Raw genomic sequence first — 17,345 nt, 5'->3', positions numbered from 1 at the left:
TGGCCACTGTTAAACCTGCAAAGCAGGTTAACTCAGAGGCTGCCAGCCTCTTTAACATATTTAAATTACCAATCCACCTGCTGAGAATGGGTTGGCTGCCAGCTCTTGTCTCCTGAAGTGGACAAGTTGGGGTTGGATTTTCCGATTTTAAAAAATTTTAGCACCTAACCTGACCCTAGACAACCTTAAAATTAACCACAACTGTAGGTTTAGAAAATGACGGTCAGCTTGCTTCTCCCAACAGCTGGGGATACATTTCATCCTCGACTGACAATTTATCTACAGGTACTGGACCCCGTACCTGGGAAGCTCAGTGTCTTGTTTCTTGTATTTTTTTAATGATGCACACAGGCCGTTGACATTGTAGCTGAGCTAACTTTATTATGGAGTCATAGAGGTATACAGCACAGAAAAAGGCCGTTCGGCCCATCGAGTCTGCGCCGGTCAAACAAGTACCTAATTATTCTAATCCCATTTTCCAGCACTAGGCCCATAGCCTTGTATGTCATGGCATCGCAAGTGCACATCCAAATACTTCTTAAATGTTATGAGGGTTTCTGCCTCTACCACCCTTTCAGGCAGTGAATTCCAGATTCCCACCACCCTCTGGGTGAAAAAATTCTTCCTCACATCCCCTCTAAACCTCCTGCCCCTTACCTTAAATCTATGCCCCCTGGTTATTGATCCCTCCAGCAAGGGGAAAAGTTCCTTCCTGTCTACCCTATCTATGCCCCTCATAATTTTATACACCTCAATCAGGTGCCCCATCAATCTCCTCTGCTCCAGGGTGATAACACATTTTCCTAACATGAGCACATATCTGCAGTGTCTGAACTCTATCAAGACAGGCTCCAACATGTGCTATCTGACCTTCAACCCCCAGGTCAGGTGACCCCATATGTAGTACCGAGTACCGTATAGTATCAAATACTGGAGTCCACAACCATAATCAGCTATTATCATGACATTCAGGACCAGATGTGTGCCAGATTTGGGGATTTTACGGATTTTGGGTCCTGTACTTATAATACATAAAATAAAGTTACAAACAACAGCCTCCACTCATTGTGCTCTCGTCTCGTTATATTTGATGAGCCGCTGAAGCCTCATGCGTCTCCTTCAACATTCAAATTGCTGCACAAAATAACAGCTAATGACCCCCATAACAGCCTGAATTGGATCCCAACTGTCCCTGGGAAATTTGACCAGCGATGGGATGAAGTCAGGGAGCCGAATAGATGCATTCTCCCGGTATTTTCCCAGCATTCCCGATACAGCATCGCCAATTGTAAGAGAAATAACAATCCTGGAGTTCTTTGACAAGGTCATCTGTCAGTTAGGCTTCTTAAGAAGAAGTGGACAGCTGGAGGATGAGATACAGTAGATTCTTTCCTGAAATAAAGATAACAAAATATCACAGAATGAGGAGAATCAAATAAAGAATAAAAAGGTTTGCGTGCCAATTTCAAATTATTGCTTCTCGGGTGCTTCCAAATTTTAGGATGCAGCTAAGAGGTCCAGTACTTGTACTTGTACTTTCAAAGATGCTAAATGCCTGAACATCGTGGAGTCAGGGGAAGCCACTCCTGCTCTGTCTGGCCCACTAATAGTGCTGTAAATGCACTTACCATAGCCCTGAAGCTGTCCTTACCTCCTTTCACCTGTTTGATTTCCTGAAAATCAGGCTGGCCACTGTTAAACCTGCAAAGCAGGTTAAATCAGAGGCTGCCAGCCTCTTTTGCATTTTTAAATTCTCAATCCACCTGCTGAGAATGGGTTGGCTGCCAGCTCTTGTGCCCAGAAGGGGACAGGTTGGGATTGGATTTTTAGATTTTTAAAATTTTAACATCTAACCGGACCCTAAAGTACCTTAAAACTAACCACTTTTGTAGCCACTCTAGTTTCTGTTGTACTTTAGCTTACCAGATATGACTGCTTGTTATTTTCTACCATCGTATGAGGAGTGTTTAAGCCTGTATACATGAGAAGAAACAATTGAGATTCTGACATTAAAGACATTCATCTTCTACTTTTACTGTCCTGCAGGTTGACCCACTGGCAAAGCCTTGTAAAAATGTGGTTCTGTATCAGACCATGATGGAATTGTTGAAGACACAGGCTGTGTCGATGCAAAACATCAGAGATTCAGAGCATGAGGTAATATCTGTGTCAACAATAACTTTCTTACTTTATAAAGAATAAGACGTAGGTTTATTATGTGTAATATCAAGCTTTCAATTTAGAAAAGAGAACCCCTCCCCCAAGATTACTGCTCTACCTGAGAGGAAGCATTCAGTGTGAATCGAAAGCTCCAAATTGGCTTCTCTCTCCACCTTCAATCAAATGGATTGATCAATTAGTAGGCATGCAATGAGTCTGACCCCTCCCTAGACCTGTACAAGTGCTTTTAAAATGCTGTAGGGTTTGAGTTTTGTCCATTTAGAATGCAACCATCATCCTTTACTCTTCCACCAAGCCCTTTCAACTCTGACTTTGGCCAGAGTGCTTTATTGCATACACCTTGGGTCCTCTCCTCATTCCTTTTATTCCCTTCGCACCTATTTTTAATCCTAACTCAAGAATAGGAACCTTTAACAAAATTTGATAATGGAGACTATGCGGTATCTTATTTCGTATTACAACTAGGCTGTTCAGAATTTATACTAGGGAAGTATTTCTTCACCAAATGATGTTGGAGGCCAGTGGCCAGTTAATGTCAGATGGGCTGTTTGGATTTGTGAAATGCACAGGAGATTTTGCCTCATTTGTATGGGCCTGCATATTCAATACCCAGATCACCTAGGCAAATTCTCTTTCCAACAGGGTCATCACCTTCAAGCATAAAGTGGCCCAACAAAACTTTTCACAAGCTAACAAGACAGACATTCAAAGAAAAAAAATGGAAAAACATTTTTAAAATGACCTCGAAATGCTGCAAAGAAATTTCACATGGGATTGCTTAAATCTTCTACTTCCACCTCCATAATATTGTTCATTTCTGCCTCTGCCTCAGCCCATCAGCTACTGAAATTCTATAGGGAAAATGGTTCAGTCTCTCGGAACCCTGAACATCCATTTTAAAATGCTGGGTACATGAATCAACAATATCCAGTACTGGACAAGCAGGATTTCCTCCAATTTAATATTGAGAAACCCGAAACCATTGTCTTAAGTCCCTGCCACAAATTCTATTCCTTGACCACAGACGCCTTTCCTCTCTGTAACTGGTGCCTGATGTAGAATCAGATTGTTTGCAGCCTAAGTATCCTACATTGTGATAGTGACTACACTTCAAATGTACTTTGTTGGCTGTAAACCATCTTAAAATCCTGAGGTCATGAAAGACACCATATAAACACAACTATTTCTTTCTTATTCTGTTTGAGCTAAGCTCCTGATCACATGTCCTGTCCACAACCAAGACCACCTACTTGCACCGCCATAAAATTACCCATCTCTGCCCCTTCCTCAGCCATTGGCCGAGGAAACTTTGATCCATGCCTTTGCTATCTCCAGACTTGACTATTCACATGCTCTCCTATCCGGCCTTCCTTCCTTCGTAAGCTTCAGCTCATTCAAAACTCTGCTGCCCATATCCTAGCTCACATCAAATTCAGTTCACCCTTTACCCCTGCTGACCTACATTGGCCGTCTGAAACTGCTTCAAATTTAAAATTCTCTTTTTTCTGGAACAAATCCTTCCATTGCCTCACCCCCACATCTCACTAACCTCCCTCAGCCCTACAACCCTCCGAGACCTCTGTGCTTCTCCAATTTCCATTGTTCCAACATTGGTGGCTGTGCCTTCAACTGCCAAGGCCCTAAATTCTGGTATCAAATCTTGTTTGATAGTTGTCCTGAAAAGTGCCTTGGGATGGTTTACTGTGTTAAAGGCACTATATAAATGAAAATTGGTTTATTATTGTTGAAATTTCTGCAGGAGAGCTGGAAAATATCTTGAAAGATATTATACATTATTCTGACCTCTTTTCAGACTGACTGCGCTTCTGGCACCAATGTGAAACCCGCCGTTGGTGTGATGGCATCAGTCACCATGATTTCCTGGAGCTTGCTTGATTACCTGTGAATGTTAGAGAGGAAATTCACAGAGTTTCTTTTCATCAAAATTAGCCAGAGATTCCCAAAGTACTTTTTGAAGTGTAATCACTGTTGTAATATTGGAAACATGGCAACCAATTTGCACGCAGCCAGGTTCCACATACAGCAATGTGATAAAGAACATGTGATCTGTTTTAGTGCTATAGTTTTTATTTTATTTATTTTTTCATGGGATGCAGGTGTCGTGGGCAAGGTCAGCATTTTTGCCCATCCCTAATTGCCCTTGAACTGAGTGCCTTGCTAGGCCATGTCAGGAGATAGTTACGAATCAGCCACCTTACTGTGGGTCTGGGTCTGTTAGTTGAGGTACAAGTATTGGCCGGGACACTGGGGAGAACTCAGTTGTTCTTTGAATTTGTGTCATGGGATCATTTACATCCAACTCAGCAGCCTCAGTTTCAATGTCTCATCTGAAAGCCAACAGTGCAGTATTGGAGTGTCAGTTATGTGCTCAAATCTCTAAAAAGAAATGGCTTAAAAACACAACTGAACCACAGCTGACAAGTGAAAGTGAAATCTGCATACTGGGGTCATTCAGACACAAAGAAACTATACAAAGTTCACGCCTGAGTCAGTGCCTTTGTAAAGACAGTGGCACAGGATTGTACAGAACATATTAAGTGTTGGATATGAACTTCACCAATCAGAGGCTCTACCCTAAAGTATATACAGGACAGGATATAAAGTTTTTAAAAATCAATTAAGAGGTGATCATTACTATGTTTAAGGTACGCGAATTTCTCAAGGACAGGGCAGCTGAACGCAAGGCGAATGAGCTGGTGATCTCCGTGTACGATACAGAAAGAAATTATAAAGCTAAAGAACACAGAAAGGAGCAGGTGAGTGTGGAACAAAGAATCTCAAATCTGCTTATGCTCAGGAAATCCAAGCACCTCCCAATATCTGGAATCCAGATGTTAGATGAGTAACGGTGTTGCTATTGGACTCGAGAGTGCGAAAGGATCATATTTATAGCACAAATACAGGATTTGTTCAGTGAATTTCTGTGCTTGTTGAACTGAGGGATGGTAGCACTGGGGAGTGAGATTATTCTTCCCTTTTAGTGCCAGTATCTAAAGTAAAATTAACAAAGCCAATCAGAGGGTCAAAGAGAACTAGATCATTGTGGAAGAAGACAAATGCAACAGTGTTATAAGAGCAAGAGATTCAAATAGGATGCCTACTTATATGGTCAAAACAAGTAGATGTTGAATATGCCATCTAGGGGCAAGGCCAAAATAAACCTGGAAGTGATTCAAGACTCAGCATTGACCACAGCCGGTCATTGCTAAGCAGAAATTAACAAAGCAGATGGAATATTGAGCTATGTCAGCAAATCAGTACAGTTTGAGACTTGCCATCCTGGTCAGGCCTCACCGTGGATACTACATTCAGTTCAGGTGACCGAGTACCAAAGGGAACATCCAAGATAATTCCTTCCTTCTCTTTTTTCAATGATAGATTTGAAAAGCTAGAGATGCTTAACTTCATTAATTATTGTTTCAGAACATTGACCCTAAGATTACCTACAGACCAGTACATGCAGTCCCAACATTTAAAACACATGTAAAGAAGTTCACGGGAATTGTAAGGACTGTTTAAAGCCTGTTCCCGTTACACTGTTTGAAGATAGTTAAAGGTCCTATGAGAGATTTTCTTTGTAGCTGTCATCATACGATTTTCTTTGATTGCCTAATTCTTGCTGGGTTTTTTTGGGTGTTTTATAACCTTTAGATTGTTGAACAGTTTATTGGTCAATCTTGCGGTTGTTGGGGTGGCTGGGGGGTGGATGTGGTGTGGATGGTGGCAAGGGGTGGTGGTTGAGCGGTGGTGGGGCAGGGGGTACTTTATGTCTTCTTTCATGCTGTCTTTGCTTCCTATCTTTGCTCCTCCTGAACTATAGAATTGTGTACAAGCCTTTGATATCTTATCTCTTGCAATCGCAAGTAAAAGGAACATATTTCCTTATTTATAATATAGTAATTTCCTTCTCTGTGTTTCCCCTGATGTGATAAAAGGCCTTTTAAAAGTATTTGGCAGCTAAATTGGGCCATGTAGCATCTATTTTTTAAGGGCTACATAACCACTTAAGGATTGAAAATTGGGTCCAAAAAGTCCGCAGGATGCCATCTTGGTAAAGGAGTTTGTTGCGTATTGAGCCTAACACTAACAACGTGTAGAGCAACGCTGATTTGAAGCCACTGATCAATTTTTGAACTCAACACTCTTGCCAACCCAGTCAATCTTAACTTTCCACAGCTGAACACTATGAGCAGAATCTTCTGTTCGGCGTGCGGCACAATACGTAAAATGACGCATGGTGACATCGAGCGTGCGTCCTGACGTCACTGCACTTTATTCTGATCTTCAGTTTGGCGGGCGCGCACCAGAGTCGGCTGCACACCCACTGAACTGTCAAAGGCCTATTAAGGCCATTGATGAACTAATTAAAGTACTTGTCAGGGCTTCCCGTCCAACGTTAAGGTTGACAGGCAGGCGAAGAGCCCAGGTAGCCTAGGCATTTTTCATGGAACCTCATCCACGGGTGGGATGAGGTTTCATGAAGGGTTTATTAATTAAATAAAATGTTTTATGATAATTCATAAAATGTCCCAGCTCATGTGACAATGTCACATGAGGGGACATGTCTGAATATTTAAAAAAAATTTTTTCCCATCTTTATGACTGAACTTAATCTTGAGTGCCTCAGGGAGATTTCTGCGCTCTTTTGCATGCATGCGCAGGTCCCGACTCTCCTTCCTCCCCCCCCGTCCACACAGATAGTGCTGAGCGCTTCCGGGTGTGCGTCATGTTGGGAGGGCCTTAATTTGCCCGCCCATGTAAAATGACAGCGCGCAGCCGATTGCAGGCAGCAATCGGCTCCGTGCCCGCCCTCTCCCAGCCGGCCTGCCCAATGGGGAGAAAATTCTCCCATATGTTAAATGGAAGGATGGAACCCCAACCAGTACTATTTAAAGGGATCATGAACTCCTTATAGGTCACCACTGGTGCAATTGTACATGTTTTTGGAGCCTTCCCATACTTGCCTGTTTGAATGCTCTACAGGGCGTGGCCTGCTGATGAAGTAGGTTTTTGGACATTTAAAAACTTCTGCTGAAATTAGTTTCTCCCAGTCTTGGGTGGCCTGGTAGGGTCTCCTCTGGCAATGACTGGGAGAAAGAAGCAAGGCCATACAGTGCCGCTGCTAGAAGAGGGAGGAGATGGAGGGAGAGAAGAGCTCACAACAGGAGGCCATATTTGTTGAAGGAAGCAATGCCCCTACCTCAACGTCAGTAACGAGGGCCAATCCATGAGCTATTTCAGTTAAACAAAAGAGGCCCTGAGTGAAATCTATCAACTGCTGCAGCCACAAACTGCAATCTCAAAGCATTGACTGTGGTTGTCACAGACTATGGCTCTTAACAGATTCCTTTCAGGCTGCTGCTGGAAATATTAGCAATGTCTCAGTTCACAGAGCACAGCTGTATACTGGAGGTTATTGAGGTTCTGTATGCACAGAAAAATACTTTCATCTCATTTTCTCTTGCCAGCGACAAGCAAGCAAAGCGAGCCCAAGATTTTGCAGACTGTAGGCTTCCCAATGATGCAGGGTTACATTCTCTGCACGCATTCTGTCTTGCGTGTACCTCATGTGAACTTAGCCATTTTCATGAACTGATTCCTCTGATTCCACTCCCTCAATGTGCAACTGGTGTGAGGCCACAAGCACTGCATCATGCAGGTCAATGCACGTTATCCTTGCAGCAGTCACAATTCTTGCATTCTGTGGCAGTCCTCTGTGCCACTTGTATTTGGCCTGTCATAGGTCAAAGGCTGGCTACTGGTGTTGGCAACTTTCTTTTCTTTAAAGGAAAAAAATAGGATATACTGATGGGGTGAAATTAAGTAAGGTGAGAGGAGGTTCTTGTGGAACTTAAACATTGTTGGCCAAAGGACCTGTTTCAATGCTGTAAATTCTATGCAATTTCCATTTTCTACATTAGCCATGGTCTTGTGATGCAGTGGGTAGTGTCCCTGCCTCTGAGCCAGAAGCTCCGTGTTCAAGTCCCTCTTCAGGACTTGATGGCCAAGGAAGGTACATTCATAATGCGGCCAAATAGTTTGAGTATCAACCTGTAAGTACCTCCAACATACGCCAATGGCAGGTGATAAGGGTGGGAGAGATTTCTGGTCAGCCATGTGATGAAAAGAAAATTGGAGCCTGGACCATCACTATTCATTGCTTCGGTACAGCAACTCGGACTCCTTGGGGCGGGGGTTGTGGGGGGAGGGCAAAGTTGGTTGGCTCAGTTGGCTGGCATGGATCAGATTGGTGCCACCAGCATGGAGTTTGATCTTTGTTCTGGCTGTGGTGGTTCTGAGACCTGCCTCCTTACCCTATCCGTGGTAGAGGCCTTGGCACTGTGGGTCGGACCTGTCTTCGGGCAGAGAACTGAAGAAGATGTTAGCCATCCTTGTGGCCTTTTTGAGTGAGATACAATGTGATGACAATTAGTGGCAAATTAGCAACTGGTTTGTGCTGTGGGCCAGCATCCATGGAACTGTTAAAACTGCCCCCTACCCGCCTCTCACTTGCTCAAGACCCCAAACTCATTCCACATCCAATGTTTTCAGCTGGCAAAGGGATTCAAACCTCGATGTTAGAAAGGAAAGGACTAAGCGGTTGACTTTTGTCTGCTGTCAGGTTTCCCCCAATTGCTGAAATCTCGGAGAAATGGCATACTTGCAAGTACTGCTTTGGAACACTGCTCAGGCCTTATATAATCTCCAGATATGAGTATTTCTGTGCAGTCAATAACTTTATGTCTTCAGTCAACAGCTTAAAAAAAGTATATATGTCCAAAAATGTGTCTTATAAAGGATAAACGTTAGTGAGTGGTGGGCGGCACTCAATATTTACAAACAAGGCAAGCAGGAGTGAGTAATGGCAACAGGTGCCTCTGTGTGACAGATAGGAGAGTTTCTGTCCTGTGTCAAATAAGGACATTTTCTGTATTACATTTTCCCCTGACTTTAGCTATACAGGGTCTTGAAGATTATTAGAACGAGTAATATATTCTAAAGGAAATATTATAAATCCAGATTAGGCTGCAATTAGATTAGCCTCATTGCTCTGGTAACTGTTAAGTGTAGATTAGAGTGACAATTCAATGGTTGGTGAGCATGGGATGTCTCATTAGCATATATGACAGGCTTGTCCAATCTTTCTGCGTGAGCAGCCACATTTCAATTTTTTTGTCACTCAAGGGGCCGATGAACAAATTTTGGGAAGATGAGGTTTGGCACAGCATTAAACATGAATTTTAAAAATGCTGGCATATAAAAAGAAACAACTTGCTGAGCAAAAAAACAATGTCAAAGCAATAAATTGATTTTTTTAAAAATGAGTAATAAATAAAGATGACCATTCGAGTGAGAGTGTGTGTATCCGGCTCACTCGCAGTCTTAGGGTGCTCACTCACTTACCCTCACCCACTGTGAGAGTGGGTGAGAGTGCACGTTGGTGTGTGGGAGTGAGAGTGAATGAAACCCTAAGACTGGAAGTGGGCCAGACACACACACACTCTCCCCTCTCACAGACACACTTGTGTTCTCCTCTCTCAGTCTTAGACTCTTGCCCTCCCACTCACCCTCATGCTCTCCGCTCTCACACTCACATTTCTGCTCTCCCCTCTCACACTCGCAGTCTTCCCTCTCACACACACGCACACTTCCCTCTCACACACGCTCACATTCAAAAAGGAAATGGGGAGGGTACAGGCTCAACATGTTCCCTCTAGGGTGATAGGAAGGAGTAACAAGCCCAGAGAACCATGGATGACTCAAGATATTGAGGATACGATGAGAAGGAAAAGAGAGGCTTTTAGCAGGTACAAGGGAAGCAAATCAGCAGAGGCATTAATGGAGTACAGAAAGTGCAGGGTGGAGCTTAAGAAAGCAATTAGGAGAGCCAAGAGTGGATATGAGAAAGCTCTGGCTGATAAAAGTAGGGAAAATCCCAAGATATTCTATAAGTGTATCAACGGGAAGAGGATAACCAGGGAAAGAGTAGGGCCCATAAAGGACCAAGAGGGCAATCTAAGGGTGGAGCCAGAGGACATCAGTAGAGTGTTGAATGAATACTTCACATCTGTCTTCACCCAAGAGAATGAGGATGAAGGTATCGAACTCGGGGAGAGAGACTGCGAGGTTCTTGAGCAAATTGATATAGGGAGTGACAAGGTATTGGAGGCGTTGGCAGGCTTAAAAGTGGACAAATCTCCAAGTCTGGATGACTTGTTTCCCAGACTGCTGAGGGAGGCAAGGGAGGAGATCGCAGGGGCTCTGACCCAAATTTTTAATTACTCTCTGGCCACAGGGGAGGTGCCAGAGGACTGGAAAACAGCTAATGTGGTTCTGCTATTTTAGAAGGGTTGTAGAGATAAGCCAGGGAACTACAGGCCAGTGAGTCTCACGTCAGTGGTAGGGAAACTATTGAAGAAAATTCTGAAGAAGAGAATCTATCTCCACTTGGAGAGGCAAGGTTTGATCAGGGATAGTCAGCATGGCTTTGTCAGAGGGAGGTCATGCCTAACAAATTTGATTGAATTTTTGGAGGAGGTGACCAGATGTGTAGATGAGGGTAGTGCAGTTGATGTAGTTTATATGGATTTCAGCAAAGCCTTTGACAAGGTCCCACATGGGAGACTTATAAAAAAGGCAAATGCACATGGGATACAGGGTAATTTGATAAGGTGGATTCAAAATTGCTTTAGTTGTAGAAGACAGAGGATGATGACAGAAGGATGCTTTAGTGACTGGAAGCCAGTGTCCAGTGGCGTACCACAGGGATCTGTGCTGGGTCCCCTATTATTTGTCATTTATATAAATGACATAGATGACTATGTGGGGGTGGGATTAGTAAGTTTGCGGATGACAGAATGATTGGCCAGGTGGTTAACAGTGAGGTTGAGTGTCTTGGGCTTTAGGAAGGTATAGACGGGATGGTCAAATGGGCAGATAAATGGCAGATGGAATTTAACCCTGAAAAGTGTGTGGTGATACACTTTGGAAGGAATAATATGACAAGGAAGTATTCAATGAACGGCACGACACTAGGAAGTCCTGAGGAACAAAGGACCTTGGCGTGTGTGTCCATACATCTCTGAAGGTGGAGGGGCATGTTAGTGGGGTGGTGAAAAAGGCATATGGGACACTTGCCTTTATCAATCAAGGCATAGATTACAAAAGTAGGGAGGTCATGTTGGAGTTATATAGAACCTTGGTGAGGCCACAGCTGGAGTACTGTATGCAGCTCTGGTCACCACATTATAGGAAGGATGTGATTGCACTGGAGGGGTGCAGAGGAGATTCACCAGGATGTTGCCTGGGATGAAACATTTAAGTTATGAAGAGAGGTTGGATAGACTTGGGTTGTTTTTGTTGGAGCAGAGAAGACTGAGGGGCGACCTGATCGAGTTGTACAAGATAATGAGGGGCATGGACAGGGTGGATAGGGAGCAGCTGTTCCCCTTAGTTGAAGGATCAGTCACGAGGGGACACAAGTTCAAGGTGAGGGGCAGGAAGTTTAGGGGGGATGCGAGGAGAAACTTTTTTACCCAGAAGGTGGTGACGGTCTGGAATGCACAGCCTGGGAGGGTGGTGGAGGCAGGTTGCCTCACACCCTTTAAAAAGTGCCTGGATGAGCACTTGGCACGTCATAACATTCAAGGCTATGGGCCAAGTGCTGGTAAATGGGATTAGGTAGGTAGGTCAGGTGTTTCTGACATGTCAGTGCAGACTCGATGGGCCGAAGGGCCTCTTCTGCACTGTGTGATTCTGTGATACTGGGGATGCCTTGATTAGTTAATAGCAATCTAATTGTGCCAGGTACATTTGAAAAAATTATTTTTTTTGATTCACTCACGTGATCTGGCCAGGCCAGCATTTATTGCCTATCCCTTGAGAAGGTGGTGGTGAGCTGCCTTCTTGAACCACTGCAGTCCATGTGGTGTTGATACACCCACAGTGCTGTTAGGGAGAGAATCCCAGGATTTTGACCCCAAGAAAGTGAAGGAACGGCAGTATATTTCCAAGTCAGGATGATGTGTGGCTTGAAGGGGAACTTGCAGATGGTGGTGTTCCCATGTGTCTGTTGCTCTTGTCGTTCTAGCTGGTAGCGGTCATGGGTTTGGAAGGTGCAGTCTAAGGAGGCTTGGTAAGTTCTTGCAGTGCATCTTGTAGATGATACACACTGCTACCACTGTGCATCGGTGGTGGACAGAGTGAATGTTTGTGGATGGGGTGCCAATCAAGCAGGCTGCTTTGCCCTGGATGGTGTAAAGCTTCTTGAGTGTTGTTGGAGCTGCACTCATCCAGGCAGGTAGGGAGTATTCCATCACACTCCTGACTTGTGCCTTGTAGATGGTGAAGAGGCTTTCGGGAGTCAGAAGGTGAGTTACTCACCACAGGATTCCTAGCCTCTGACGCGCTCTTATAGCCACAGTATTTATATGGCAAGTCCAGTTCAGTTTCTGGTCAACGGTAACCCCCAGGATGTTGATAGTAAGGGATTCAGCAATGGTAATGCCATTGAATGTCAAGGGGTGATTTTTAGATTCTCTCTTGTTGGAGATGGTCATTCCCTGGCACTTGTGTGGCACGAATGTTACTTGCCACTTGTCAGCCCAAGCCTGGATAGTTCCAGGTCTTGCTGTATTTGGACCTGGACAGCTGCAATACATGTGGAGTCATGAATGGTGCGGAACATTGTGCAATCATCAGTGAACACCTGCACTTTTAACCTTATGATGGAAGGAAGGTCATTGATGAAGCAGCTGAAGATGTTTGGGCCTAGAACACTACCCTGAGGAACTCCTGCAGTGATGTCCTGAACTGAGATGATCGACCTCCAACAACCACAACCATCTTCCTTTGTGCTAAGTATGACTCCAACCAATGGAGAGTTTTCCCCTGATTTCCATTAACTCCAGTTTTGCTCAGGCTCCTTGATGCCACACTCAGTCAAATGCTGCCTTGATGTCAAGGGCAGTCACTCTCACCTCACCTCTGGTGTTGAGCTGTCTTGTTCATATTTGAACCAAGGCTGTAATGATGTCAGGAACTGAATGGCCCTGGCGGAACCCAAACTGAGCATCAGTGAGCAGGTTATTGCAAAGCAAGTACCGCTTGATAACACTGTTGATGACCCCTTCCATCACTTAACTGATGATCGAGAGTAGACTGATGGGGCAGTAATTGGCTGGGTTGGATTTGTCCTCGTTTTAGTGTACAGGACATACCTGGGCAATTTTTCACATTGCTGGGTAGATCCCAGTGCTGTAGCTGTACTGGAACAGCTTGGCTAGGGGAGTGGCAAGTTCTGGAGCACAAATCTTCAGTACTATTGCCAGAATATTGTCAGGGCCCATAGCCTTTGCAGTATCCAGTGCCATCAGTGATTTCTTGATATCACACGGTGTGAATCAAATTGGCTGAAGACTGGCATCTATGATGCTGAGGGCCTCTCGAGAAGGCCAAGATGGATCATTCACTCAGCACTTCTGGCTTAAGATTGTTGTAAATGATTTAACTTTAACTTTTGCACCAATGTGCTAGGCTCTTGATGCCCTGATTAAGGTTGCATAATCCCATTGTTGTGTCGACAGTTAAGCATGGGATATCCAGATTGGAGACCAGTACTCCCTTGTTGTGGTGACAATCGGAGAATTGCTGCATGATAGAATGCTGAGAATTACAGAACATTCTATAAGCTTTTCTACAGTGCTAGGTACAGGGAGAAGCAATGGGATTATGCAATATTAAATTGTTCCTTGGGGAGTGTGTTCCTATGGTTACAGATTGAGCATCCTACCATAATTGTTGTGGAAGGTGGTTCTGTGGAGAGTGTTCTCTTTAATAATGACCTTAAGTGTGGTGATTCTAGGGTGATGAGGTTCTACTGGGAGTCTATTTACAATTGATCCCAACATCCTGAATCCAGGTTTTATCTATGACTTCATAAACTGCTAACAATTCCTTTGGGACTGTTTATGGAAAAGCTGAATTGCTAAGTGTTGATTTGGACCTGTAGTCTGATTGCTATAGTCTTTGCTTGTTGGGCACTAAACATTAAAATTGCTTTATTTGATTCATTTTGTGTTACATTTAAAACACTCAGTGATGCTGTAGATCACATGTTGTCAGTGCACTCTGGTGCTTTACATATAAAACAGATTTTCTAAATGATCCATCCATTTGCAATTCCATTAAAGACAGTTACTAAATATTTAATTTTTAATTTTCCCCAGTCATCTGTTTATTATAAAGATGGGTTGTATATTATGTAGGATTTGCTCCCTAACTTGATCTCCTATTCTCATGTGAGTGGAGTGGTGTATGGTTCCAGAGGCACCAGCAGCAGTCGCTGCCTCAACCGACTATCCACTCCTAATGGCTCAGTGCTAGATGTTGAATTGCATGTCAACACACAATATGGGGGGGCTCCACAGCTGAGCCAATCCTGTCGCTGTCCACTCTTCAAATTTCATGAACAGTGTTTCATACCCATGTTTCAGCAGGAGTCACAGGATCACAATTTAGATTATTCCCCGGGCTCAGAGCTGCGAAACCAATTGTGCCACTCATATCAAAAACAAAAATACCTGGAAAAACTCAGCAGGTTTGACAGCATCTGCGGAGAGGAACACAGTTAACATTTCGAGTCCGTATGACTCTTCAACAGCTCATACGGACTCGAAACGTTAACTGTATTCCTCTCCACAGATGCTGTCAGACCTGCTGAGTTTTTCCAGGTATTTTTGTTTTTGATTTGGATTTCCAGCATCCGCAGTTTTTTGCTTTTATCTTAGTGCCACTCATATCAGTGCTGCTGCTGAGTTCAGCGATCTCAGTGGAGACTGGGGACTGAATCTAGCATCCAAGGTTTAGTACTAAAGAGGGTGATGACTTTCTTCTACCTACATGACTTACTGGGAAGACACACTGGCTGTGAAATGCCCTTAGCGCTTTGGTGGCAGTTGAGCATCTGATGATGGGATTATCAGGCAGATTATCAGTTGGTTACCCATCCACTCGCTGACAGGATTATCTGTCCTCAAAGCTCCTGATCAGGTAATACCCAAAGATCATTAGAAATGCAAGCCTCTGGACAGACATCAATAAATCTTCTGATGGTACTGATCTATTTACGATCTATTTACTGGTCTATTAATCAAAACAAGGGTGGAATATCAAGTGTGTTTTATGTTTCACATTGGTAGCCAATCCTTCTAGCAACTTTAGTCTTCAATCCACCTCTCCACAACAGTTGTTTCTATCTCTCTACTTGCAGTCATTGCCCTTCTCAACTTCCCTTTTTTGTCCTATTAAGCTCCAAATATGCTAAACCACATGCTCTCCCTCCTTCTTACATCCTTCCTGCTGTGGCGAATTATGTCTAGTCATACAATCTCATACATTAACTTCATCCTTTACTGGAAACTCTTTTCCTCCCTTCATTTTTCCACCCAGCAGTTTTCAGGCTTTTAAAACCTATGCTTGCCATTTCTTACTTGCCACTTCCTGATTTGCCCTGCTCTTCCTTGTACTGTTTTTGATTCTTATTGTGCTTAATTTACCTTCACTCAATTACAGTTGATGAAAAGTTGGCTCCAGGGACATAATATTGATTGGTAGTAACCACAGTATGAGATACAGTGGGTAATTGTCAACTTTGGCAATAATCAACCTCTAAAGAACCCATTCTTTTGATTTCAATGCCAGTAGAAATGGGGCGATTTCTACAATGACAGGTTTGGGCACCATGAGCTGCCCAGGCAGTGAAGCTGGAAATTATTCCCAACTGTTTTCAAATTATGTTAACCATTTACACAATTCAAACGTTTTATTCCTCAGATGCGATTAGAGGAGGAACAACGAATGCGGCGTGCTGAGGAGGAGCTTGATTACCTTGCACCCTTCCTTGCCCGGCTTGGACAACCCAGAAGAATTACAAAGAAAGTAGCCTTGACGCTCAGGAACGACTGCCTGACAGACATGAAGCAGAAGCTGATTGATAAAGCCAATCTCATCCAAAATCGGTTTGAGAAGGTATTGGACATCCTTCCACACACAGCATTATTCACTCTCGTCCACCATAATCCCATCTAATGTTTGTTTGACGACCAGTGTTCCACCAAGATTGGGATGCAGGTCTACAGCTGCATATCCTCACACATTGAGCACTGATTTCAATCATGTGAGTCCAAGGGCTTTCACTTGCCCTGTGGAAGCTGCAACAACTTTGACTCCAAATGGCATTCCCTTACTTTCTTTTGCTGGTGATCAGGAGGTGAGAAGGAACACCACTGAATTTAAGTGATAATGTATGGTGATAAGTAGATGGACAGAGTCATATGAAGCTGGCAGTAAATGAAATGAAAGAACTCTGCAAATAGCCTCAGAGCCTGTTGTAACTATCACAACTTGCATTTATATTTGCACTTTTAGGTAGTAAAATGTCCCAGGGGAGTTGCATTAACAAAGGACTTGAAACTGACTCATTCGGCAGGGATCGTACCCTCCGGGACACCCCGGTCCACTCCTCTATCACCTCCTACACCTCAACCCCCTCCCACGGCACCTTCCCATGCAACCGCAGAAGGTGCAACACCTGCCCCTTTACTTCCCCTCTCCTCACCGTCCAATGACCCAAACACTCCTTTCAAGTGAAGCAGCATTTCTCTTGCACTTCCCTCAATTTAGTCTACTGCATTCGTTGCTCCCAATGCGGTTTCCTCTACATTGGAGAGACCAAACGCAGACTGGGTGACCGCTTTGCGGAACACCTTCGGTCTGTCTACAAGCATTACCCAAACCTCCCTGTCGCCGGCCATTTCAACACCCCACCCTGCTCTCATGCCCACATGTCCGTCCTTGGCCTGCTGCAATGTTCCAGTGAAGCTCAACGCAAACTGGAGGAACAGCATCTCATCTTCCGACTAGGCACTTTACAGCCTTCCAGACTGAATATTGAGTTCAACAATTTTAGATCATGAACTCTCTCCTCCATCCTCACCCCCTTTCCGATCCCCCTTTTTTCCAATAATTTATATAGATTTTTCTTTTCCCACCTATTTCCATTATTTTTAAACGTATTTCCATCCATTGTTTTATCTCTACCTTTTAGCCTATTTCGATCCCTTCCCCCCACCCCACCCCCACTA

General features: G+C 43.9%; 1 protein-coding gene across 1 annotated transcript in view; it reads left to right on the top strand.

The window, feature by feature from the left end:
* Positions 1–17,345, top strand: part of ccdc135 (coiled-coil domain containing 135) — a 122,723-nt gene that overhangs the window by 85,464 nt on the left and 19,914 nt on the right. Inside the window, exons 14-16 of the mRNA XM_078563386.1 lie at positions 2,047–2,157; positions 4,848–4,958; positions 16,036–16,230. Of these exons, the coding sequence (XP_078419512.1) occupies positions 2,047–2,157; positions 4,848–4,958; positions 16,036–16,230 (417 nt within the window). The remainder of the gene's footprint in view (positions 1–2,046; positions 2,158–4,847; positions 4,959–16,035; positions 16,231–17,345) is intronic.

The sequence above is a fragment of the Cetorhinus maximus genome, chromosome 18 (genome assembly GCF_964194155.1).
Source record: "Cetorhinus maximus chromosome 18, sCetMax3.hap1.1, whole genome shotgun sequence".
NCBI lineage: Eukaryota > Metazoa > Chordata > Chondrichthyes > Lamniformes > Cetorhinidae > Cetorhinus > Cetorhinus maximus.
The sequence above is the reverse complement of the archived record's forward strand: the minus strand, read 5'-3'. Positions and strand labels throughout refer to the sequence as shown.